Below are 27,517 nucleotides of genomic sequence, written 5' to 3'. Positions count from 1 at the left end.
CCTTACTAATAAAATATTTTATTAATTAAAAAAGTTTTTATTATATATCAATAAATACAAGAGATAAAATCAATAAACAATTTGAAAAATTTTCCCCATTTTCCATTATGTTAAAGAAGAATTTAATAATTTTGAAAATATCATCAATGCTCTAATTAAAAACTAAATCCTTAGATATAAAGCTAGCGTAATTTTTTTTTTAAATTATTTGCAATCAGTCAAAAATTTGAGAACATCTAGAAAACGCCTCTGTACATTTACTGGGAATCGAGCTTAATATTAGCGAATATCGATTATTTTTGCAATGATAATTAGAGGATCACTCATTTAGTCCGAGAACTAACAAAACAGATTTTCGTAGTCCGATACAAAGATTGAAATTTTCATATCGGCCAACTTTGTCGGGCAGAAAGAAATTTCTATTTTATTTATCCTTCTATCAAAATAATACGCCTATTCATCAAAGTTGATAGAACAGTAACAAATTTGTAAGACCCCGTAATTTAAAGGTCTGGTTCTCTCAAATGCGTCCTTTCTCAGTGTTACTCACAAGAATAAAATAAATTATAATTTAAAAAAACAGGAAAAAAGACGCTTTATTCCGCTAAAAAGTGGATAAACATTTTAACTTGAATATTAAAGCGTGGGGTGCTCTCTACATTCATTCTTTAAATAAAGTGTTTTGACAGGTATCGAGAACCCCACGTTTTGAATTTTACATTATAATTAAACGTAAAAAACACGCTTTATTGCAGTGATAAAGCGTGTTTTTTACGTTTTTTTTAACTATAATTTATTTACTTGGATGGGTATTGACCTCATGGCCTTCCGTATGTGAGCGGGCAGCATCGCCAATACTCCATTTGACTTTTAACATTTCAATTGTTTATCCACTTTCTCATAAATTGATTGTGATTCATTCAAGCTTCCGAATACTTGTATTTAGTAATTTTTTTATATTTGAACGGTACCCAATGACAAGGTCATCAAAATTTTTTGACTTATTAAAAATAATTTAAATGTACACCAGCTCTATACCTATAATTAAAAAGTAAAATTATTTATCCATAAAAATAATTTAGAAAAATATCTCTTACCATTATGCTTCAACGATATTCAATTTCGTATATGTGTTAATAATAAATATATATTTTGTAATGAATAAAAAAAGGATACAATCTAAGCGAACCACATTTTGAACCAATTGCTAAAATTTTCTGTACAGGATCAAATGCAATTGCTGTAGGTTGAAATGGAAATCCATGTCGAAATGTCTGTAACAAAAAATACAAAAAATATATATAAATTTTTATTATAAAATTAGTGTCATATTCGATTATTTTTAACATTGTACATAGAACAAATTGTTCTGTCTGTTCAGAATCGTGTACTGAGAGATATTTTGGTATGAAATAAAAATTGGTTTTTAGTTATTTAATTATTTACACAATAAAAACTAATGCAAGGGTTGTATTTTTATAAATAAAGACAACTTGAGCACAATATAATCCTGTAACATTTTTATAGTAAAAAAGAAAATGTGTATATAAGGCAAATTAATTATTTCCATTTGCACTAATGGAAAAACAATATTCTCTTGGAAGAATGAGCGTGTTTGATCCAAATAATATCTGGTTTACAAATTATAAAAAAAATTTTTTTTTTAATTTTCATAGTGCCAATTTTGATAAAGAATTATGTACGCCAGTATCAAAATTATGAATTATGATATCTAGCTTAATTTTTAAAATATTGAAAATTGAAAATTTTCATTAATTACTCAGCTTTCGATATTTCGAAAATAAGGGCGAATATCGAAATATTTTATTCCTATTTTTCGCTTCTATTAAGTAAGTTATAATAAAATCTACATGAAGTTATTATAACATTGAACATCAAAGCTGATTTATTTCCCTCTTATAATTCGTCTATGAAACGATTTACGTGCGATAAGTGTCGAAGAATTAATCTAACTATTCTTTCAAATGGGCATTAGATTGGTTTTTGTTTTAAAAAACGAACGAATTGCTTTAATTCAACTATCATAGGGCTCGATATAGTCGATACATAGCTGAAGAATGTCCTATCTGCTTGCATTATAAATTAAGATAAAAAATTTGTTTCCTCACATTCTGTATATCAATCGAAATTATTTTTATCTATCTGTTGATAGTAAATGAATTTAGTATCATATACGTAATTATTATATTTATTAACTATAATTATTGTTAAAATAGATCTCTTATAATAAAACAATATCCATTAGCAAACAATAATAGGGTACACTTTAAAATAATCAAATTTAAACAATACATTATTATTGGTATTAATTAAATTTGAAAGTTTTCTACATAGAACATTATAACAGTGTAATTTGAAATAATTAGCCTTAATATTCAATGACAATATTAAAGTTTTCAAAGTGTTCTCTACTCACTCATATAATTTGAAAAATATATCTATAGCCATCCATGACAGTCCAATTTACATCATTCAAAATGAAATTAAAAAGTTTTCTTCATTATATATCAACTTGTTCAGAGCTATTTAACAATTTTTCACGATAATGAAACTTGTATTATGGTTATTTGTTAAAAAGTCAGACGATGACAAGTTAGATAAATATCTAGAATCTATAATTTGTTTAGTCTCCGATCAAAAAATAATATCAAATAAACTTTGTTAGCCCCAAATGTTTAAGAAATTTACTTTTATAAATTTAAATTTTGCGAATATTTAGTTAACCCGTCAGCACTGACGTTATGAGCATTTGGCTCACGAACCTTAATAACTTTTATTTTTTAAATAGGGTATGTGGTTGAATCTTTTTCTATCTTCATATAATTTTATCTTTTTCCGAATTATGAATTTTTCAATTCTTTTCAAAATAACTGCAGATTTTAAAATATAATAATTTAAATAAATATATTATACAGATTTTAACATGTAATCAAGTCTTCCAGAAATTGTGAAGCTTTCTCTCATCATTATAGTAAAGTTCTAAACAAAAAATAATAACTTTTAACGGAAATTTTCGGGCCTGTTCAAGTTTTTAATTTAATTATTTAGATTTTTTCTCCTCTAATATTTTCATTCTCAAACATCATTCAACAATCACGTAATCAAACTATTTTTAATAAGGTAGTGCATTAAAAATAAATTTACATAAAATTATGCAGAGGTTATGATTTACAAAGTTAAAGAATATTTAATGCACGAAATATTTGACGCATGTGTAGAACGCGCGAGCAAATCTCAAATGAATAAGCGAGGTATTAATCGTGAAATTAACTTGTAATCGAAAAAACGTTTTATGGGATTAGGTCGTAATTAACCTCAGTGAAGGATTTGATTTTTATAAAATAAAACAATACTTTGTAAGTTTCTTATTTTCTGTAAGAGATTATGAAATAAAATTTATATATGTATGATTTTTAACATCTGTTACAAATTGGGCAACGAAAACATTCAAAAGGCATTTTCGGTTTTAAAAACTTTTTTGGATATGGTTTGGCTACGATTAAAATAAATGAGGAACTTGCTTTCGTGAAAGTTTTTTCGTTCAATCGTTAAAAGAGTACGCAAAAGTTTATTTATCATAGGATAATTTGATTATAAACTTGAAATGATCCCAAATTCAAAATAAAAGATTTTGAAGATAATCTTTTCCTAGTTGATAATGGAAAGAAAAATTTAAAGATTCTTCCTCCCCTCACTATTTTTACAAACCTCTCCAATTTTATTAAAATTGTTAGCATAGTAAAAAAAATTTTCCAATTAAGTATGTATAAGCATGACAACAATGTTTGATTTAAAAACTCAAAATTTGATTATAGATAGACTTTTACTCAAAGAATATGTGGTTAAAATTTCAGCTTAGGTATCCATGCAAATTTTTAAGAAAGAAATCATTGAAAATCGATATTGAATACATTATTCTTATGGAGAAATCTCTAAAATACAACATATTTTGAAAGTTTTTGATAATTTTCACTTGGACCAAATAAAAACAAATTAAAACAAAACTTTTAAATAGAAAATAAACATATTAGCAATGACATAGAAAAGAAAAAACCAAGTGTCTCCATCTCCATCTATGTAAGGAATGTGCGAGCAGGGTAGATTAAGGGTTAAAATTATTTTTATCTTATGTTCAACTTTGATGATGAGTTTAATTATAACATCATGAATTTAGAGGAAAATTAAGAGAAAATTAAAATTTTTCGATATCTGCCTTGGTTTTCAAAATATCGAAATCAGAATAACAAAAAAAAAAATTTAATTTTCAATATTTTGAAAATTACGCCATATATCCAAAAATTGTATTCTTACTTTTCGGCCTATATCTATAACATAATTCACTATCAAAATTGAAAATATATACATATATTTTTTTACCGGAAATTACTTGATCATATACGCTCACACATCCTTAAAATTCAATTTTTATATTTTTCAAAAACAATTCTATTTGTCTACACCTATGAACAGAAATAATATACAATATTAATTGTAATTCAAAAACAGTTGTAAAAACTTTGTACTCTAAACAAACTGTTTATTTTTTATTTACTAGTTTTTCAAAAAGTTTTCCATTTCCTTTTGATTATTTTTATATGTTCAAATAATATTATAATCCTTGTTTTTCAAATCTTTTTTAAACATAGAAATCTAGATTATTATTATTATTATTGTTATATTTTTTAAATTTATGGAAATTTCAAGACAAACTTTTGTTTTGTTTTATAATAATAAAAAAGAAGTAAAAAGTTTTCCTTAATACAATATTTGTCATATTATTTATTAACATAAATTTTCATTCAATCCAAATATGATATGGATTCAATTGTATATAATTTTCTTTTCTCTCGCCAACATCATCAGCTTTTCTTTATAATGTTTTTTTTTTTTTTAATATTATCTAGGAAAATTTTTAAACTTTCGAATAACAATTATATTGAATTTGATTATTTTAATTATTTATGAAATGAATATTTCATTTTAGATTGAAAAGCTCAGTACCTATAGTTAAGTCATAAGTAGTCAATTGGTAAAGCTATGATTGTTAAACTATATCTCGGCGTTTGCGACATGTAAGATTATGAACGAGTTTCCGTAACTGAATGGTCAACTTTTCATGCCATAGCCATAAAACCTAAATTTGTATATCTGAACGTTGGGGCATGTATGTTACTTAGCTGGACACAGGGACATTCTGGGAAGATGTTAGGCCGGCGAGCTTATTAGAAATGGCAGAATGCCTCTGAACGCTAGCATCAGTAGACATCCGTTAAGGCCATTCGCGAACTGCAAGTTGCTACTGAAAGAGGATTCCTTAAAAAAACCAATCCTAAATGGAGGGAGAGACGTACTTGTGGTACTTCAAAACATATATGGTCTGGGTAAAATCGCAGGCGTTCCGAAGATCTTATATCTCTCTTCGAAGAGCCTCTATTGGTGCTGTTACTCTAGGAGCTGCAAAATTGCAGCAAAATGGGTGCTACTACTCTAGGAGACGGGTTAGGTGGCAGGCATGCTGAGCTTAGGTCTGAGAATGTATCATCACCACTACAGGAGCTGTCACAGTGAGTAGAAGAAAGAAACGATGTCTCAACTTCTCTGTCACTGCCCTGCTCTTGCCACGAGGAGGTAGACTCACTTGAGCCATCCTCTTTTTGACGATCTCTCGAACCTGAAGTCCGTTGACATCAAAGCACTCCTGCTGTTCCTAAAGAGCTCCTAATGGTTCATGGAGTAGTGGCCAGGAATGGACCAACCCTTTTCCGGCACCACAACGGACCCTATGGCGTGTCTGTCTCCAGAACAGCCACTCTAACCTCACCAAACCTACCTAGCTAAAACCGTTTTAACAAGTTGTCAGTTTTTTTTTATTACAACTTGAGAGGTCGCTAGCGTCTATGATGATATTAATATTGACAAAGTGAATGCTTTTATGGTTCGAGGATGTTGTAAAATATAATCCACGCAAGCTTTATACACTTTTTTTTATGCAAACAGAATTCATTCTCTTTTTCTTCATGACTTTCGGGACAATGACAAAAAGCTAATTGCCTATTGTTTACTTAGGTATTTGCAATTGGTGAAATGTGAAATATTGCGCCCTTAAGCAGTTTTAAAAATTAGTGCTCCGTAATAAAAATGAATCAATAAAAACTTTTTAAAAAATTTATTAGTTTCAAGTTTTTTATTTCTTAGAATCTGTAAAAATTCGTTGATTAAATAAGACGTAGAATGTAGATGGGTACATTCATCCAAAAATCACTTTCGTAAATCATAAAAATACATCGTTACTAACATACTTCCTCTATTTGGAACTTCTCCCGTGTTCAAATTGATCTTAAAAACGAAAATTTCTTGTAAAAATTGATGTATAATTATTGCCTTTTTTGAAATTCAACAACAAGTCTGTCTATAACTACTAGATATACAGCCATATTGAATGTTTCCCGAACAGATCATGAAGAAGTAAAATTTTCTGCTGCACGCTCTCTCTTCAGTGCCCCTTTGTGCTCTTCTCGTATTCTTTGACTTTTGAGAATTCCAAGGCTTGATGTTCTTTTTTATTAAAATTTTTTTTCTGCAGAAATTGAATGAATTAGACTGTCATTCATTCTAACTATTCAAACGTCAATATCAACGGACTGTAATATTTATTCTTACACAATTATTTATATGTTTTTTATGTTTAAAAACTTCTAAGCATACGCCCCTTTGCAACATTGCACTTGTGGCAAGTATCTATTTTGCCTTATGGATCATCTGCCTCTGAAAATATATTATCAAAATTGTTGTGTGTGCCAAAACAAAGCTTTTACCAGCTTCAAAAAAATAACTTTTTAGATTTTCAAACCTCATTATGGGAAAAGCACATTGCTTTTTATTGAATTTGATTATTATCTCTGGATAAAATGTTTTAACTTGTTAATGCAATTAATAACATGATTCTTCTAGTATTGTTTTTGTGAATGGTTTAGATATAACAAAGACAATTAAAGATCCAGACAAAGACAACAACAATAAAAACACATACACAATATCTGTGGGGTCTTTTTTATTGATGGTTTATAATAGTCACTGACAGCAGTATTATTGTCTTCTGAGATGTTTTGTATCATCTTAAGAGAAAGTATAAAAAGAAATTACATTAAGGTAAAATCCTCTTCAAAAGGCTTTAGATATTATGTTATATCAATATATGACATCATAAAAAGTACACAATGATTTTAGTAATGAAACTGCAGCTTCTGAGGTGGACAGATAAGCAAAGCTTGCAGGGGAAGATGAAAAGTAGAATTTACCACCGATCAAATTGATACTATCAATAAAATAACAAAGATAAAGAAAGGAAAGGAAAGACGTTCGAAATAAAAATAACTCGAGATCAACTCCAGGTAATGGGGTGTAAGAAAGGGCAGCTACTGCGAATAATGAGATAAGATAGAATAAATGTTGATGAAACATATACTATGTCGATGTTGAATAAAAATTGATTTTGTCTAATCGCATTCCTCGCAGTGCCGATCTGTAATTTACTCCCATTTTTAAAATTGGTCTACTATGTCGACTTTCGGCTCTGAAAACCACCATTCTTTGAAAATGGTAAACTAGAAAATAATTTATTTTGCTGGAAGTTGAGAAATATTTCAAACTAATGCTTGAGAGATGTTAATGGGTTAAATATCTTAAACAAAAGTTATAGAGCTTAATGGGGGACATTTTGTCATTGTTTCATGTTCAGACATTAGATTGGACCTAGCACTGCGGCCACATCTAGTGGCATGTCATTAGAACATAAAATGTAAGATAGAATAACACTTTAAATTAGAAAGTTTATCATTAAAAAAACAAACTATCGTTTTTATTTTAAACATTTGTTCGAAAATCGATAGTTTTTGGAGGAAATCGAGTAATCTCATCTTGATTTTCAAACGATGTTGAAAGCTTACATGGGCTAAAAAGTTATAAACATAGATGAACGACCTGTAATGTCCGTGATAAATTTTGTTTAAAAAATTTCTCTAAAGCGATTTTCTTTCGATTAAATACAATAAAGAAATACTTTTAAGTCGCATTTCCTCCGAAAGCTAACGATATTCGAAAAAATGTTAGCTTTTTTATGAAGATCGACTTTTTAATTTAAAGTGTTATTCTATCTCTTACATTTTAGGATCTATATCGACTATTAAAGGAACCCAAAGAACTATATCCAATCTGAAGTCATAATATGGAGTCTCCGATCAAACTCTGCAATTTTTGTTTACGTTATTTTTTAATTGGTTAATTAAAAAACGAGCTATTGGCCACAATATATTAAAATGGCCTACCCTGTATATCTTTTGTTTTTCACACATGAAAACGGACAATAGGACTTTGAGCATTTGACATTCAATTTTTTTCTCTTTTTAATTTTATTCAATTGCCTTTGAGTGGAAGACACGTAGAAAAATGAATTCATTTAAAATTTATTCACAATTTCAAAAATTTGTGCTAAAGAGTTTAGCAATAAGGTCGGAAAAAGCAGCCAATTTAACTGAATTGTAAAAAAATAAGTAGGAATGAAATGAAAAAATGATCTTGGAATCCTTATAACTCGAAATTTATATGGAAGGATTCGAGTTATCAAGAGTTGGCTACAGTACCTATTTACTTTTGGTAGAGATTGAAAATAAAAAAATACGTTTTGTAATTTTACAACGGTTAGAAAAAAATTAAGAATAAAATATCCATTGATTTTGAAAACCATCGATTTCCTTTAAGCTTTTAAATATAAATACCAACTTATTAAATCAAATCACCTTATACAATGTTTCATATATCCTTATGTTATTATCAAAACCTTTCTTTCTGTTCTTCTAATGTCTCCAAACGGTATAGAAGATACACAATGTCATCCCGTTTTTAGTGTTAATAATATCCTAGCTAACTATAGCAACGATGATGCTTCTACGTAGGAAATATTGATGTGTTATGTTGAGAATTTACTATCATAGCCGTCATCCCATCTATTATCTATGAATCGATAGATGATGGTGGTATAGTAAATTCACTAGATGAAATGAATGGGATTTATGGTTTATAATATGAATCTATCTATTATAGTCAGTCAGGTATTGTTGATTTAGAATTTAGATAGATGGAAGTTTCCCATTTTAACTAAATAATAATTTATGATTTCCAAATGACATTGTATACCCATTGTATCAGAATATACGGTCAATACACAGGTCTACAAAAAACTTTTTTTCAGCTGCGACGAATATTTTTTTGTACATTCTTTGTTTATTAGGGTACTAAATCCAAAAATAGCATCCATTAAATTAAATCAGGTCACACTTTCTTGTAAAATTTAAAAAATTTATTTAAAAAAAACGCTTAATTTAATAAGTTCTTCGATAAATTTTAAGCGTTAGTAGAGATGATACCACTGAAAATTTTCGTTTTTAACCTCCGAACCAAAAAAAGGCGTGTTATAAGTTTGGCTGAACCTATTTTTCTTGTTTCGTTTGAAAGGTAATATAATGGAGAGTGTCATTAGCTATGTTTTATGTTTAAGGTTTCGTACCCAGAACAACTCGGTGAACCTCAAAATCGGTTCATTGTGGAGAAGGCTCTAAAGAAAAAGGCAATTTAATGGAGAGTGTTCTAAGATGTGTTTCAAGTGTGAGTTAAGGGTTCCGTATCCGAAAAATTTGTCGGTGGTTTTTTTAAATTTTATAAATTTCACTTGTTCATATTCTGTTTCCCGCATGAGTTATCACAATCTAATCAGGTATAGTTCTTTGTTGGAATATGCTTATGCATCAATTTCCAAGGTTCGCAAGGGTTGCAAGGTTCGCTCTAAAATCAGTCTAATAGGGGATCTATTATCCCCCTGAATTCATCGGATTTTCAATTTTTGAAAAAAAAAACCTGACGTGAAGTTTTTAAATATATTACTCAATTTCAGTGGGTAAAATATCCATAAGAAGCAAATTAACCACCTGTTCAGTTTTTCAGTTGCAAACCTATGTAGTCTAAAGGGGCTGATAAGATACATGTAAACAAGCATTTGGGTATCACATCTGTCGGGAAACGTTCGCCTTCAGGACTATAGATGTTATAAATTTTGGAAATATATCTAATATCTTGCTAATTCGTTTTCAAAAAAATTCTTTACAACAACAGTTGGTGGTATTTTTATAAGAAACATTACCGTTTAAAGTTTTGCTTTATCTTTAACGGTTTGTTAAATTTCGAGCTAGTTTTGTTCTTTCTTTTATCAGTTTTTAAAATTTTTTCGGTGTCAGAATCCGCCGAAAACTCATCGTATAAGGCAGAAATTTGACACGATATGCAAAGTTATTTTAAGGAGAGCGTTTCCGGACGCATGTTACCTATACCAAAATAATTAACTTAGGCGATCAAACCCCCTCCCCTAGTAGATTACTGAATTTATTATGACACATCAGGTATAAATATTAGGAATAATAATCGTTTATTATAAATACATACAAGATACCTTTACGTAGCTTTGTGTATCTGTTTTAAATATTGATGGAATTTATAATATAATGTTGATTGGATTGTAAAGGGTGGTAGATCTATAAAAGGTTGTAGAAATTGTAAAAGGGTTGAAAAGCAAGGCTTCTTTTTTTTACAGCAACACAAATAGGGGCGTTGACGTACCGAGGAGGAGTTGGCTCTTCTGGACATAGTCTTTCCCACAGTTTTGTTAAGCAGGTATGTGATTTGTCCTCCACTAAGCCAAAAGCTTGGTATGCTCATGCTTGAAGGTCTTATGACCATTGATTTTCGTTGCTCGTCGTTAATTCAACTAATACAAAAGGCAATATCGATAAAATCGTTGATTATAAATCGTTGAATATCAGTGTTTTCATTATTTTTTTACAAATTAGAAGAGTTTAAAAAATCAAAATATTATAGCGGTCTTTCGGTGTCATTTATTTACTTTTCGAAATTTTTCGAAAGTATTTTCAAGAAATTGTTTTTGTTTTTATAGAATGTTTCACAAGACCACCAGTTGAAGCTACCTGCAAATTTTCAACTCTCTATCTTTTATAGCTTTGGAGAAAATGGACACCAAAGTTTAGTCCTAATTTGCACCCATCACTATATGGTCTATGTGTAAAGGTCAATAATAAAATAAAAGTGTAAAATGAAAATTTTATTTTATACTTCACGAAGTACAAATATTTTAAAATTATAAAGTCTTTAACTAATTTTGAACCCTGACCACTGCAAACATTGTGCACAATAATTGTATTCATACAAAATTAATATTAAAAATTATTTGATCAACTCAAAAATATAATAATAAATTTGATATTTTAAATGGTTTTATTATTATAGTAATACCCTTTTTATAAAACAATAAAAAATTTATACATGTATAAGCCTTTTTTAATGTGTCCTATATACATATATACATATATGTATGAATAAAATAATTATTTAAAATTAAAGTAAATAAATTTTTTAAATAAAATATATTTTCATAGCACAAACATTAATATTAGTTTAAATATTTTAAAACTCTGTTAAAAACCAACAAACTTTTATTAAATTCAAAATAAATTATTTTAAAAGCACCTATAAGTTGAAAAATCGACAGTATGGGAGCTTGACTATAGAATCGAGATTGAGGCAGGCAGCATTTAGCAATAGAATATTTGAATTTGAGCAATGATCCATGTATGACCGAAGTTAAATTTCCAGCTTTGAACTAGGTATACTAAGTTTAGACCCAAGGTTGTAACGCTTCAATATATTGATGCTATTACGAACAAAATTTTGGTATAAGTGCTCATAAAATCAGCTAATTAGTCCATTTTTGGTTATCTGCCCGCCTGTCTCTGGACACGATAACTCAAAAACGAAAAAAGATATCAAGTTGAAATTTTTATAACGGATCGAATTCGTAAATGAGAAACATAAGCAATTGGGTCTTTTGTCCATAGAAACCATCTTGTAAACGGCTAGCGAAAGAACAAAAGTTTAAATTTAAAAAACATTTCGTTTACAAAAATAAACAACTTTTGTTTGAAACCTTCTTGTCATCACTGTCATCATCATCTTTACCTCATTTGAGGACACAAATTAGAACAAAACTTTGGTGTCCATTTTCTCCAAAACTATAAAAGATTGGGAGTTGAAAATTTGCAGGTAGCCTCAACTGGTGAAGTTCATTTGAATTTTTTCGAAAATTCAAACAAATGGCGGTCGTAAGGGAGCCATAATTGTGTTGGGTTTTTAAATTCTTGTAATTAATAAAAAATAATGCAAGCACTGACATTCAACATTTTCTGAGTATTTCAACAATTAACTCAATCAATTGTTTTATTCTTTATTCGCTGTTATAAGCTTACTACGATATTATCATTCAAGCTCAAGAGTAGATCAAGGCCAGACAGCCGCACTCATACGAATTAAATTCAGGCTCGGGTTAATACTGCCATTCAAACTAGAATCAAGGCTCTGTTCAAGACTCAGTACGATGTTATCATTCGAATTTAACCAAAAACTGGGCTTTTTTAAGATTTGCGCGTTTTTTTACAGTCTTGGTCCAATAACGCTCGGAATGCAATTTGTATGATTTAAAGGCCGTTGTTAGCAAGTACTTATTCAAAAAGTAAAAAGCAGAAAGAATATTTTTTGTTTTTTAAAAACCATTATATTATATTATTCTTTGAGGATACTTTATATAATGATTTTCAATTTCAACTCCTGTCCTAATTTTATGCCTAAAACTGAACTATTAAGTAATTTTACAAACCTGCTTTATTAACAATAAAATCGCAAGTAAGTCTTTGAATGGGTTATGCCAGAATTTCGTATTATCTCATCTTTGATGAGATACGTGAAGTTTATAAGTTACAGAGCCCCCGTTTGTTTAGAAAACAATCATAATTTTCCTGTAAAATAGATCTTACAAACTAATATTTTTGATTGTTTTAAACACATTTGGATTACCCAATCTTTCAATCTGGACAGTGGATATTGAATAAAATTTGACATGACATGTAAAATATATAACAAAGTTTTTCATTTTATTATTTAAAAAAATAATATTTTAATATGTAACTTTTATTTTATGCATGAGAGAAATATTAATTTTTAAAATATTAATATACTTTATATTCAATTGTTTTTACCAGTAAAACTGTAAAATATTATTTTAAATAGAATATTTTTATATAAACAGTTTGACATTGATTTTAGAATATAATTTTAAAAAATATGGTATGAACGCCACATAACTTCCGCGTGGTCGGTGGCCACATAAGTTCAGAGTGAATCAAAATGAATTGTAACAACCAGTTGTTACAACAGTCTTAAGCTCATTCATCGGGCAATGCTTTTTGAGATTTGCGGGATATAGACTTCAGGCCGAAAACACATACAGACTTCACGCCGAAACAAGTCCAAAATCTTAAGTTTTCTTCAACATCAAGTGTTTTCGCGTTTCGTTTTCTTGCGTTTTAAAAATAGAAAAAATGATCATGCCCATCAATTTTTATTTTTAAAATTGAATTTATATAAACTTTCAACTCTCATTTTCTCCCCTTAGCTGATGAATTTCTAAAAGGTTCTTCTTAGTAAACACTTGCATCAAATGAGGAACGTTTGCACAAAATTTAATGCTTCTAGACACAGCGGTTTCAACTGTGCGTTGATCGATCTAGCCAGTTTCTTCTTTTATACATATAAATAGATATTGAGGTCCATACGAATAACTTTCCAGTATAACTAATAAAGAGATATAAAAAATGATAACAATAAAAAACTCGACTAATTCGAAACGACTCGACCGCATGTTTCGAAACTCCTTTCGAATCATTTTGCCTTTAATACGCTTCGATTGATCAAAGAAGTCAATTCCATTTTATGTTCACGCTATATCGATCAGGAAAATAAATGATCAGAACGTATAGCATACGTACACACACACACACACACACACACACACACACACACACACACACACACACACACACACACACATACTTCTTCTACAAAGTTGGTGTTAATGCTTTGTCCTGACCATGAAACTTAAAGTATGTTGAAGAATTCGATTTCCAAAATCGAACCCATTGCTGAAAATTACTATACTGAGAAGTTAATTATTTGCATTTTTTTTTCAGGCTTTAAAAAACAGGAGGTTTTGAAGAACTAGAATAAAAACCGAAAGAAATGTTTCAACCAAAATCATAATTTGTTTGTTTAAAACTTCTTCTTATATACAACATTAATTCTTACAAACTAAAATAATTTTGGGAAAATTACAAACCACAAACATAAAAATAAACAAGGCCTCAATAAAAAGTTTACAATTGAATAACTGTTTACCTATGAAAGGATTGTATGTACTAAAACGGCACTAAAACCTTTCTCAATTATTACGTCTCTCTTCCTTTAAAAATAAAATCGAATTCGAAATTATTTCTCGTCTATTTTAGTATGATTAAAACCATAAAAAAAGAATTTGATATTTTGAATAATTCAAAAATAAAAAATAATTCTTTTTAATGTTTAAAATTATAAATAGGTGGCAGGCGCACCGGAATAAAATAAACCTATTTTTGTTTTATTGAAAGCAGTTAAATTTCAATATTTTAATGTACAATGTTAAACATTTATAAGACACTCACATGACTTGAATAAACATTATGATTTTTAAAAATTCCCAAAATTTAGTTCACTTTAATCAAAGGACCTTAGTAATTTTATCTGTATTAAAAGTGGCTCACACGAATATCCTTGCGATATCCCCATAGCACCGTGTGTTTAATCGAGATAATAAATATTCTCTGGCAATAGGTTAAAATATATCTCTATTTTGATATGCGGTCCGATTAACTAAAACATGAACCTAATTACTAATATTAAATTATTTATATAAGATGATTATGAACGCATTACGGAAGTCAGCGAAAAAATAAAAATCTAAGTACTATGTTATTAACACACACATTGCAATAGTGTTATGTTCACATTTTATGTATCCTAAAAAATTACTTTCATTTCGCAAGCGACTGGACGAAGGAAAATTATAGACTGTCAACTCGTGACAGAAAAATATTTTTACGATCTGCCAATGATAACGGTCACATATACAGCCACAAGGAGCAGAAAAATGTATAAAATAACATTAATAACGAATTAATGAATAGATAAAAACTAACATTTGTTTATAAATGAAAGAGAAAAATTTTTAATAGTCTGCCATTCATTTTTATAAAAGGTAAGACTGTTAAATGCGTTAAAGATTTATTGGCAGATGGTTTTCTCATCTCGCAACTTATATCGGTCATTTAAAGTTTTTATACGAGAAACCCGCTTGGCAATAAATTTTTAGTGCATTAAACAGCCTTGCTGTTTATTCAAATGAATGGCAGACTGTAAAAAGTTTATCTCTTCGATTTAAAAGCAAATGTTAATTTTCAACTATGCATTTGTTCATTATGAATGTTATTTTATGGATTTTTCTGTTGTTTATGGCTATATATATGTCCTCTATCAATGGCAGACTTTAAAATATTGATTTTGTTTTTCGGTCACCAGCTGGCAATCTATTGGGTTTATCTTATCTGACTCTCCGTGAAGATTGCGAAATTTTGGCTTGATCTATTACTTTTTTTCAATAGACAGAATTTAGGCTTGTAAACCTCTAAACGATACTGTCATACTAAAAGACCATAACAGTATATAACTTCATGTGGAAATTTTGGTACACATGAAAGTCACATGAAAGGTATAAAGAACAGCAGAACAGTACATGAGATAAAAATATAAAAAATTGTTTTGGTTTATTTTTTAAATGCAATATATTAAATTTATAACACATTATGATCATAATTGTAATGGCTTTTAGACAATAATCCTGCTTTTGCATTACATTACATAAAGTTTGTTACAGTATTTGTATTTCATTTTATTTGAAAACATATTTAAAAATATAAAATAAAATTTAAAAAAAAATGATACATTATTTTAATATTAAATAAAATTTATCTGCAATGTAGTTCATTATAAGGTGCACAACATAGCTTGTGCCAGATGTAGCAAAATTATCAATTTCACACTATAAAATGAAACCTCTCATTTATTTAAAATAGGCAAGATTATAACTTAAGTGATTGAACTTTTTATGTGGATCGTAATTTTTAGAATATTTGAACAGAAGAAAACTCTCGCAATTAAATACATTTTTCAGAAAGTTGATCAAAATTTTCCAAATTTTTGTTTAAATAATGTACTATTAATTAATCATAACCCGACGTAAGTGTACCAGGGTGTATTAAACCCAGTACTTAATAAAAACAAACACAGGTGTCACATATGGGTTTTCCGCCCCTGTTATCTCAGTAGCTAGAGTCGATAAACTAGGTAATTTCTTAGTTGTTTCAGTTTGGCGCCATCAATTCTGTGAAAAGTGACCGGTCAGTGGTTCATCAACCACGTTATAAAATTGTATAAAAGTATGAAAAGCGTGTCAAGCGCGGAAATTGCGTTTCAAATTCGGTCGACTGAAAATTATTTTTTTTGCAGTCCATCATAAAAAAAAATAAATAAAAACTCAAAAATAAAATTAAAAAAAAGGCTGTCTAAAACATGGTACCACACACTTCGGTTCGCTAATAACGTAATTCTATATGGGCTCTTTTATAGTCATGACTATATTAAAAATTGATACATAATTCTGAGAGATGGATCTTATTTTAGCTCTGCACAAAGCGAATAATTTTTTTATTTTAAATTTTTAATTATTCTAGGTGTAGAAACAAATAGAGATAGAAGTTCCATTAAAAAATACTAATATGTACCTAAGTGGACGGTTTAAATTTTGATAGTCGTTAATTGTTTTTTCTGGCGTAACTTCTTAGAATGATTCTGAAATTGGCTGGATAGATTGGACCGTTTTAGACAGGCAATTCGATTTCAAGATCGGACTTTGTTAAATTCCGGATTTTCAATTTTAGCCCCATGAAGATAAAATCTGTCTATCTTGAGAAAAATTGAAAATATCTGGTGAAATTTTTTGTTTTGGATTTTGATAAAAATATTTTGTTAAGATAATTTTGACCCTAAAATATTAATTTAAGCGATCTCATGAAATGATATGGAACTATCATTTCACTGATTTATATAACCGTAAGAAACTAATATCTATGGACATTTAAATCGAATCAGTTTTTAACTAGCGGTATCATTTTCGTAAAGATCAGATAAGCCTTACACGATTTATTCATGAGAAATGAATAAAAAAAATTAGATTATTATTTTGCTTTCGATTTTGATAAAAAGAGTTCATCAGATAAGTTTAACCCAAAAAATTGCCAAAATCTCATTTATTTGAGCGTATACATATCCTTTCCAAGATATGATGATGTCAGTTCGTTGTATTTTGAATTAGAGCTCTCAGAACCAAATATCTGTAGAACTGTAAATCGGATTGAATTTTAACTAATAGATACGTTTCCCAAAAATTACGATATTTGCAAGAAGATTGGAGATAAAGAAAAAGAAGAAACGAATTTTAACGATTTTATAAATAGAAAAGAAGTTTTCCCTTAAGAAAAATGCAAAAAAATGGAAACAAATTTGTATTTTCAAATTTGATAAAAATTAAATCATAATATTTTTAGGGATAGTTATCCCAAAAATTGCGAAAATTTGATTTCAAGATATGTCGGCATCAGTCTATTGCATTTTATAATAAATAGACTCTTGGTCAATAAACCATTGGTCATTAACTTCTTATAAATAATCACATAAATTACAATGAACTAGATTTTCATTAGTATTTGTTTTTGTTAATTTTCTTTCTTGATTTCTTGTGTACTCTTATATTTATTATCCATGTAAGAGATGTGAAATGATGTTGAATAACATCGTGACGTCAATAGTATGACGCATCAGAAAACCCTGTCCTAAATATCTCTCTTACTAACATTAGATACTACATACATACTATACTATTTACTAATGGTTGCTTCGAAACTCCAAAGTGTTGTATATTCGTGCTATCCACATAAATGATAGTAAAAACACTGAAATGCTCTTTTACTACGTTGTTTAATACGTGCCAGCATCTTTATCTGTTTTATGTATTTATAGGTTATAATAGAAAGAGAAAAAGGAATTGGTATGTAATATTTTGGGCTCTAAAAAGTTTAACAACACCCATAATACGTATCATATGGTAAAACCATACGCTCACCTAGAATTTCAAGAATATTTACATTATATAAATATATGTATATCTCGAAATGGAAACCACGAATTCATGAAATTATTTAGGTATAACAAATGTATGTATTTTGGTCTAATTATACGTAAATTTTGGTTAGGTTTTGTCGATTTCATTCTTTAGAAACCCATATTTTGTGAAACAAAAATTCATTTTTGAACCATCTTTGATCTCTAGTGGTAAAAGCAAATTTGTGAATAGTTGGAAACAAACAATAGAAATTCACAGACTATTTTCTAAGAACTTGAATGGAATATAATCAAGTATCCAGCCAGGCTACTAATATTGCTTGTTGGAACATCGGACATAAGTACCAACGCACGCAAATTGAAACATTTTATCCTTGTTTTTATATTTTCAATTCTTACGAAAGCGAATCAAAAATATGGTATTTATTCGATTAGGAATAGTGAAATTAATCTACCGAATTTTGATAAAGGATTTTGATAAATTTTTGCAAATGACTTATTTTTTTTAAATAGGTTTCTTTTGTTAAAAATACAGTAGTTTTTGGGTTCCGGAACGATCCACGCGAACTTCTGCATGCAGTTTTATATCAACATTGCTGTTTTTTTGTGACATTTTCTTGAATACGTCTGCTTCTACTGATCGAATTGAGACGAATAAAAAAAAATGTTTATTAATAATTTCTCCATCAACCTTCCCGGCTATTGAACACTGAGCATAGCAAAATAACATCAAAATCAAGAACACCGCAGTAACCTCATATTTTCAACTTCACCTCATAGCTATGCGACAAATGAGGAATAGAGTTGAAATTCTTCAAAAAGATAAAAGATAAAAAGGGTGATTTTGATAAAAGCGAATTTTTCTGAAAAATTTCAACAGCTCGTACAGTTCAGACAAATCATCGAACTCTTACTGTTTTTTTTTTAAATTGCAGGTTCTTTCATGTACTTGCGGTTAATGCGAAAGATTTTTTCAAAACCGGACTATGAGCCGAAACATTGCAAAATAAAAATGCAAAAAACTCGGAAAAATCTCATCTTCAAAGTTGAAAATAAAATAAATATTAATCTACCCTGCTCGACAATCCCTTATATGGATGGGGACACTGGGTTTTTTCTTTTCTAGATGTCATTGCTAATATGTTTACTTTCTATTAAAAAGTTTTTATTTTATTTGTTTTCATTCGTTCTAAGTGAAAATTATCAAAATCTTTCAAAATATGTAGTTTTTTGAGATTTCTCCTTGAGAGAAATGTATTTTATGTGGATTTTCAATGATTTTTTTTTCTAAAAAAAATTGGCATGGATTCCTAAGCTGAAACTTTATCCACATATTCTTTGAGTAAAAATCTACCTGCTAATAATTTTTGTGCCTTTTAATCAAACATTGTTGTCAGGCTCTTACATCCTTAAAGCAGGTTTAAAATGTTTTCAGATTGCTAAAATTATATTTCATAAATATAGAAAAAAGTATTCCCGGTCGCATTTATCTCCAGGAAGAGTGTAACTTTTGTGGTTTGAATTTTTGGGGCTCAGTTAAACTCAACTGTAGTGACCACATTTGCGGTTTACAGATTAAGAAAGATAGTATATAACCCACGGCTAAAACTTAGGTGCCTTAGCTTAAGTGGTATAATGACCAGGAAATGCAACTTCTTGGCCTATAATCGTAAAGGCTATTAGACTGAAGTTTTTAGGTGGTTAAAAATTTTTATACTTAAGTGAAAATTAGCTGCTACCCTGGAACCTTCAACCAAATGTTCGATTTTGTATTAAGAATTTACAAAATTTTTCAAGATCGTGCCCTAAATGTCATCTCTAAAATATGTAACAGCTCTTATACTATAAAAGCATTTATCTATTCGTTGCTTTTCAATCACAACTTAATTGATTTGTCGTACATATAATTTTTAATGGGATATTGTGAAGCAAACGATAATAAAAGCATTTATATTAATACGTAGTAGGTATTCCTTTAAAAGATATAAGTAATAAAATGATGTGGGTGGAGGTATACTTTTTTTTTATTACATTCGTATATTACTTTTCAGTTACGTGATGTACTTTTAATGTAATTTTGTATATGATGATATTTAAAAATATGCTGTACTTATATTATTATGATTATGTGTATACAAGTGCCTTTTTTATTTTTAAAAATTTACGGCTTGTAAGGAAAAACAGTGAATATACCAATCCCTTTTTAGTAACGTATAGGACATAGATAAGTCCAATTAGTAGTCTCTCTAAACAACAGATCAGAAAAACTTATTGTTTTTAGCAACAGAACAACAAGAGGAAAAATGCTGCAACTTTATACAAATAACAACTAATATTGATAATGGAATTTAACCGCCGTTTTCAAATATCTATCTATAACAGAGACCACCCACATTATTATTATTTTAAATATTGTATTTATTTTATTTTAAACTACATCCAATATACAATTACTCGGTTATTTCGTTCTTATCCAAGCGACGATAGTGTGGTCAATTTTACCGCCCCATTAATTATAATTACTCACACTGCCTGGAAACAACGAGTGTTATAAACAAGAATATTGTGCTCTTTTCAAATTGAACAATAATTGGACGTGATATCTGCATAGAGCATATTATAATGAATCAATAATCATACTTTCCAGTCGATAATCCAAAAAAATTAAATATTGTGTGTCAGCTCCGACGGACGATTAGAGTTTACTCCTTAAGTGTTGTATACCATGGTGTCTCTGTCAGGTTATTATCAGTTTCAAACAATAGGTGCTTTGTTTGTTATACGACCTATGTAGTATAATTTATATATGTTAACCTGAAAAAAATCCCACGACTTACAATGAACGTCAGAGTAGCTATGTAGTCATTCTGTATCGGTGGGTAACAACTACAGTGTGTGCTGTATCTAACAGATTATTGTCAGTTTTAAGCAATAGATGCTTTGTCGACAGTACATAAGTATATAAATTATGCACATGAATTACTAAAAAGTGAAAGGTGCGCACGATAGGTTGCGCACCAAAAACGTTATATGAAAATCGATTCTTAGGAGTAAACTTCAAGAATATCCACGTTCGCGATATGTTAGCCAATACCTTTCAAATCCTATATATTAAACAGAATAGCCTTTGGAAATAAAGACTGTGAACTCACTAGCCTGGATATAAAGAAAAGATTCTGGGAATTTATTTGTGTACCAAACTGAGAGTACAAGCAGACTGGCAGGCAACGATGTTGACTGAATATCATGAAATTTTAGTATTACCTGATAAATCGCATATATTATCGCGTAACCTTCCTTATTCCTTTATCAAGTTCGATGATAAACTTCTCATTTTAAAGCTTATCGTGCTGGTGAATGAAGAAAAATAGACTTACGGTCTAAAAATATACCGCTAAGGTAATAATATTAAGATTTAATTTTGTTCAGTATGCAATTTGCATATGATATCTGTAATAAAATTGTCTATAACCAAAAAGGAAGAAAATTACTTTTGATATATTTCACTCGTTGCATTCGAAACATGTTAACTGAAAATCAGAGACTCTTGTTTCATGTTGCTCCGCTTTAACATAAAAGAAGGATGAACCAACAAACAAATTTTCTTTATACCTTGGGTACTAGAAAATTCAAATGTGTTCTGGACTAGAATCTACATATATCTACGGGTGAATTTTTGTTACTTAGGGTTGAGACATAATTATTGAATTAAATACCACGATACTCGAAATAAAATTTTATATTAAGACATTTTATTTAATAATTAAAAAAACGTACAACCGATTATTTCGTGGGTATTAAAATAGTTCACAACAAATCATTTAGTAGCTAATATTTTACACATTTACTTTTAACTTTGTAAAAAATGTTTGTTTTGTGTTATATGAATAGATTTAGCTATTGACGATGGTTACGTTACAATCGAAATATCGATCTTTAGCGAAATGTAAGTCTGTTGTATGTTTTTTAATTATATTTTTTAAATAAAATTTTTTAATACATAATTTTATTTCGAGTATAGCCATCGTGGTATTTATTTCAATAACTAGACTGAATCTACATATACAATATTTTCGCTTACACACTGTTGATACGTATATAATTTCGTTCTATTACACAGAAGAGGAACATTAAAAAGCATTTTACAAATGGGTTTTTATTACAATTATAAATATCAAATAAATTTGTGTTGTTTAAACCAACAGGAGGAGCAATTCGGCTCTTATGATACTATTATTGTCTCTTTTGAAATAGATATTTATATACAGGTACTATGGAAATTTTACACGTTTTATTACGACAAAAATTGTAAAATCGTGAAATTGTGATTGTCGTTTTATTTTTAACAATAAAGCAAAAGTAATTTTAAATATGCTTACGTATTGTTTTATTTCCGAGTAATTTGATAAGAAGATACACAAAAATTTACGTAATTCCATGAAAATTAAATTTTAAATAAAATACATTTGAAAAGCTATACTAATATTGAAAATTCAAAAGTATGTTTCTTTGTTCGTATATTTGACAATATCATCAAGTGGTATGGGAAAGCGTTCTTTTGTGAGTATTTCAAAAACGGTTGCTTAGAAAAAATGGAAAATTTAACAGTAAATGCTACCTAATTTCATGAGTTAAGGTTTATGACGATAAATTACGAAAACGATGGTCAGTGAGTTTATTGTAAATACAAAAATTTTAAAAATTGCTTTGGGCATTGTATGCCAAATTCCCCATTTTTCTAAGCTTCTTTCTAAGCGAAAAATACTTAAGTTCGATACTGAAAATTGTTTCATACAAAAGTTAATCAGTTTAAAGGAGTACGTCAAATTCGGGCACTTAAATAATATTCTAAGATAGAAAACCCTTAAAATTAAAAATCGCTTAAAAATAAAAACGAGCCTTGCTTTGAAAGTTATTTTCGTTTAAAGCTTTTACACACAGCAAAGTTAGTAAATAAAAGCAAGTATTAAATATGATTCAATTAAAATAAAGAAATTTATTATTAAACTTTTCTATATAAAATATTTCATTCATGGCATCGAAATTTCGTATTCAAAGAATCTATTTATTAGTTTTCTCTACAAGTATTTCTTTATTGAATTGGGAAAAATTAATGCTTATATGATAAGAAAATAACAATTGAAAAACACTTTATTCGATTCTCTAAAAGAGTGGATAAGTATGAAGAATGGTATTTTCATTCGTTTTTCATTTTCTATGAGAAAGTTTCGTTGCTTTCATATCGAAAATCGATATATTTACATTCAAGGTTATCTACAAATGCATTAATTCATTATAAGAAATTTGATAAGGATACCACAGAATGTTTCCTTCGATGCTTTTAAGCTAATCACAAGTGAAATTTACAAAATTAAGAACTCTCGACAAATTTTTCTAGTACGAAACTCGCACTTGAAACGTATATAAGAACACTAACGATTAAATTACATTTTTTCTTAAAGAATTTTGAAGATCGTCGCCAATTTTTTAGTTTTGTCGGAAACCGACTAAACTGACTGAAAAAAAGACTGAATATAGCTAAGAACACTCTCCGTTAAATTACCTTTCCAATGAAACCAAAAAAAAATTAAAATCGGTTCATCCGTTTAAGCGCTACGATGCCACAGAAAGACAGATACACACACACACACACACACATAGCGATCATACTTCTTTTAGTTCGAAGGTTCAAAATGGATTCCGGGGTGGTAAAAATGCATATTTCTATGGAAACCAGAAAATGGAAAGTTTTCAAACAAAATGAGATGAGATGCACAATATTTTGTGAATAATTATTTTTGAGCTATACGAGTTATCGAACATTTTCGATATTGCTACAAACAAGAAAATGTAGATGCTCAAATAGATGTTACAAAAGACTTAAATCGAAAAATTTCATTAATTTAAAAAACTTGAAAAATTACTTTTTGAACATAATATAGCGGTAGAAAAAGGATCAGTTTCTTACGAAAGTATCTAACTAACATAATAACCTAATTTTACGAAAAACCGCTAAAATCGTAGATAAATTAAACTTTCGCGAATTGACTATAAATTACACACAAAATTAGTTATAAACACCTTAAATAGCCCAACAAATTTCTTTGTTATAACCGATAGTCGTTATAAGCGATATATATATTTTTATATTAAAGTCCAAGTATATGTACTACTAATTCCTAGGGCGGCTGGCCGCTATAACCAATATATATTAGTTAAGGTCAAAATAAAGTTTATAATTTTTTTACATGCCTAGTTAGTTGTTGATGATATTTTGGCTTATAATTATAATAAATATTGTTCAAATATACTATAGCCGATATGCCGCTATGAACGATGTTGTTATAGCCGATATATCCATATACAGTGTGTTTTTTTTAAGTTTACACATGTTTTTTTTTTGTCCGAAACATTTTTCCGAAAACGGTATGGTTTAAGCAAAAACGGACTGAAAATTTTTTCCCAATATTATTTTTTCGTATCAAAATTATAATTTTCTAGACAGTTTTCGAAACAAACTTTACAGTAAATCCAATAAAAGTGTTTTTTTTTCTAGGAAGACCATTTTTGGTCAAATTGAATGGAAAAACACTCAAAAAGGCAGATTTTTGCTATCAATTCCTATCTAAACTATTCGGTTTACAAAATGTTAAAAAAAAATATTCGCGTTTTTATAAACAACAACTTTCTAATTTAAAGTATTTGTCTAAAGTTTGTCAGTTAGAAATCAGAGTGAGCATTTAATTGAACGCGATAACTTAGATCCAAGTTAATATCCGTATAAGATGTATGTCTTTGAAACTAACATTTTTCGTTCGAAGCATTTTCCTTAATTTAACTTATTTTTCGAGTTACACGATATGACAAGTTAACAAGTGAAATTTACAAAATTAAAAAACCATATCTAAGAACATTCTCCATTGAATTGCCATTTTCCTTAAAGCCTTTTTCAATCTGAGCCGATTTGGAGTATCATCGTTAATTTTTTAATTTTCCCGGTTACAGGACTCTAAATTTGCACTTGAAATATAGCTAAGAACACTTTCCATTAAATAACCTTTCAGACAAAAACCAAAAAAATCAAAATCGGTTCATCCGTTTAGGCGCTACGATGCCACAGACAGACAGATAGACAGACACACACACACAAATAGCGGTTAAACTTATAACATCCCTTTTTTTTAGTTCGGGGGTTAAATAAGCACCCTGAATGTGTTTAAAAAGGAAGTCGGTCGGTACCATTCATTTTCGTCCTTATAACCGATGTCCTTATAACCGATTAGACAATTGACCAAATTTGAAAATTATTGGTCAAGAATGTAAATGCCATATCCCCCAGGTTTCATTTTTTTTTTTTCGTTTTTTAAATAAAATTTCTTTAAGTAAAACTATTTTATTATTTGTTATTAACGAAAAATATATAATAAATTTTCAATTGATTTTATCAAGTATGAAGAAAAACAGGTATATAAACATATAACATGTAATAAAAGTTTAATCTAACCATACCACACCATGTTCAAAAAACATTGATCGATCTAAATCAACCACCCACAACCCACCACTTCCACTGTTGTTTTGTGTGAACAAAACATCTTATTTAGAGAGTTTCGTAGCATAGCTCTAGCTTTCTTGTATAGTACCTACCAATCAATTTCGTTGTGTTTGTTACCTTTTGTGACACACCGAGTAACAGTTTATTGATATGAATTGCTTGTTTTATGTTTTAAAATGTCAACCGTTTTCTTGATAAATATTTTTCAACAATATATATTTGTAAGGTTATAAGTTGTTATGAAAATTCAATCCATACGAATGAATGAATACAATATCTATACAGAATGTATTTGTGACAACCTTAATACATATATAGAATATTTTTATGACAACCTTATCCTTTATGCTTTACGAAACTGTAGTCAAGAGAATGTGGATGCGATACTTTTGGTATCGCATTTGGCCTCGCCTAGCCTCCAAAAAGACTGTTGTTTGTACTCGAGTCAAAAACTACACGAGACACCCAGAAGAGTACTGAGCTTCAGAGCTACTGGGCTTTATATAAAACATTGTTGTGTTATTAAAGATGAATTCTTATTTCTTAAAAAATTTCTTAACAAACAAAATAATTTTTACTGTTAATTAGTACTAGCTTGATACTCTCGTGCTTCGGTGTGTTTAAAAGTAAAAGCTGGTAAAGACCACCGCGTTATAGCTTTCACATCTCTTGCTCTCACTTATCCCACTTCCATAACACTTAAAATAGGGGTAGGGATTGTTTTATATAGGCAAAATATATGTACAGTTTTCAATTTTTTTAAACCTAAAATAGTCATAATTAATAGAGTGTATCAGAACAGATGGCCATGAATTGTATTTTGTTGATACTTTATGAATATTGAATTGTCTTTAGTTGATGGTCATGATTGTCATCGGATTGGAGTCTATTAAGCGGTGGTTTTTACTTATAAGCCCAGTGAAGTGGGTGGGTATCAAACAAGTATCTTTATACATTATAGGTCATGTGTTATTCTGTTCCATGAGCTATTTTATTGCAGAGTTTCATTAAAATGCATTCAGTAGTTTGTGCGAGAAAGCGTGACAAACAAACAAACATATAAAATATATAGGGATGGGTCAAAAGATTTACGCCACTGAAAAAATTTTCTTAGCTTAAAATATAATAGAAAACAAAAAATCAAGAAAAAAAACAAATTATGCCAAGGAGCTATTTTTGCCAAAAGTAAATATTTGTACCGAATAGATAAAATTTTACAGATAAGCAGACAATAATACCGACAAAAAGTAAATTTTTTAATAAGGTACTGTCAAAATTTGACGCTCTATATATAAATATTGTCAATAAACCTATTTCTTTAATAAAGTATCAACATGAGAAATGATTAAAGATATATATAGATATATGCATAACGACATACGAAACAAAACAATCTCCATGAGACAAGTTCAATCATCCAATTTTTTGATTAAAAAACGGATACGAAACCATATCATAATAATATACAATATTCATGAGAGCATTTTTCAAATTGAACAAAAATAATATTTACCTACAGCAAATTTTCATTTTTTTGTTTGTAGAGTTTTAGAGAAGTCTTTTTTTTCGACGAAGTTTATATAACATTTTATTGATTAAAATGGCCACAAGGAAGGACTAGAAAGAAGATTTTCAGTGAAGCTGGACTTTTTTTTTGATATATTGATTTTAGGGTGATTTAAGAAAAGGAGAGTTGCGCAATAACATCACTCTTAAAATCTC

General features: G+C 28.9%; 1 protein-coding gene across 5 annotated transcripts in view; it reads right to left on the bottom strand.

Annotated features, from left to right (window-relative positions):
• The window catches only part of LOC123300953 (syntaxin-binding protein 5), a 574,037-nt gene that overhangs the window by 359,815 nt on the left and 186,705 nt on the right, over positions 1–27,517 (bottom strand). For all 5 annotated transcript variants that reach the window (XM_044883632.1, XM_044883634.1, XM_044883637.1 and 2 more), the window contains exon 2: positions 1,177–1,274. In XM_044883632.1, coding sequence (XP_044739567.1) covers positions 1,177–1,274 — 98 coding nt within the window. The remainder of the gene's footprint in view (positions 1–1,176; positions 1,275–27,517) is intronic.

Source organism: Chrysoperla carnea, chromosome 5 (assembly GCF_905475395.1).
Source record: "Chrysoperla carnea chromosome 5, inChrCarn1.1, whole genome shotgun sequence".
NCBI classification, from domain to species: Eukaryota; Metazoa; Arthropoda; class Insecta; order Neuroptera; family Chrysopidae; genus Chrysoperla; species Chrysoperla carnea.
This window is presented reverse-complemented; position numbering and strand designations above follow the sequence as displayed.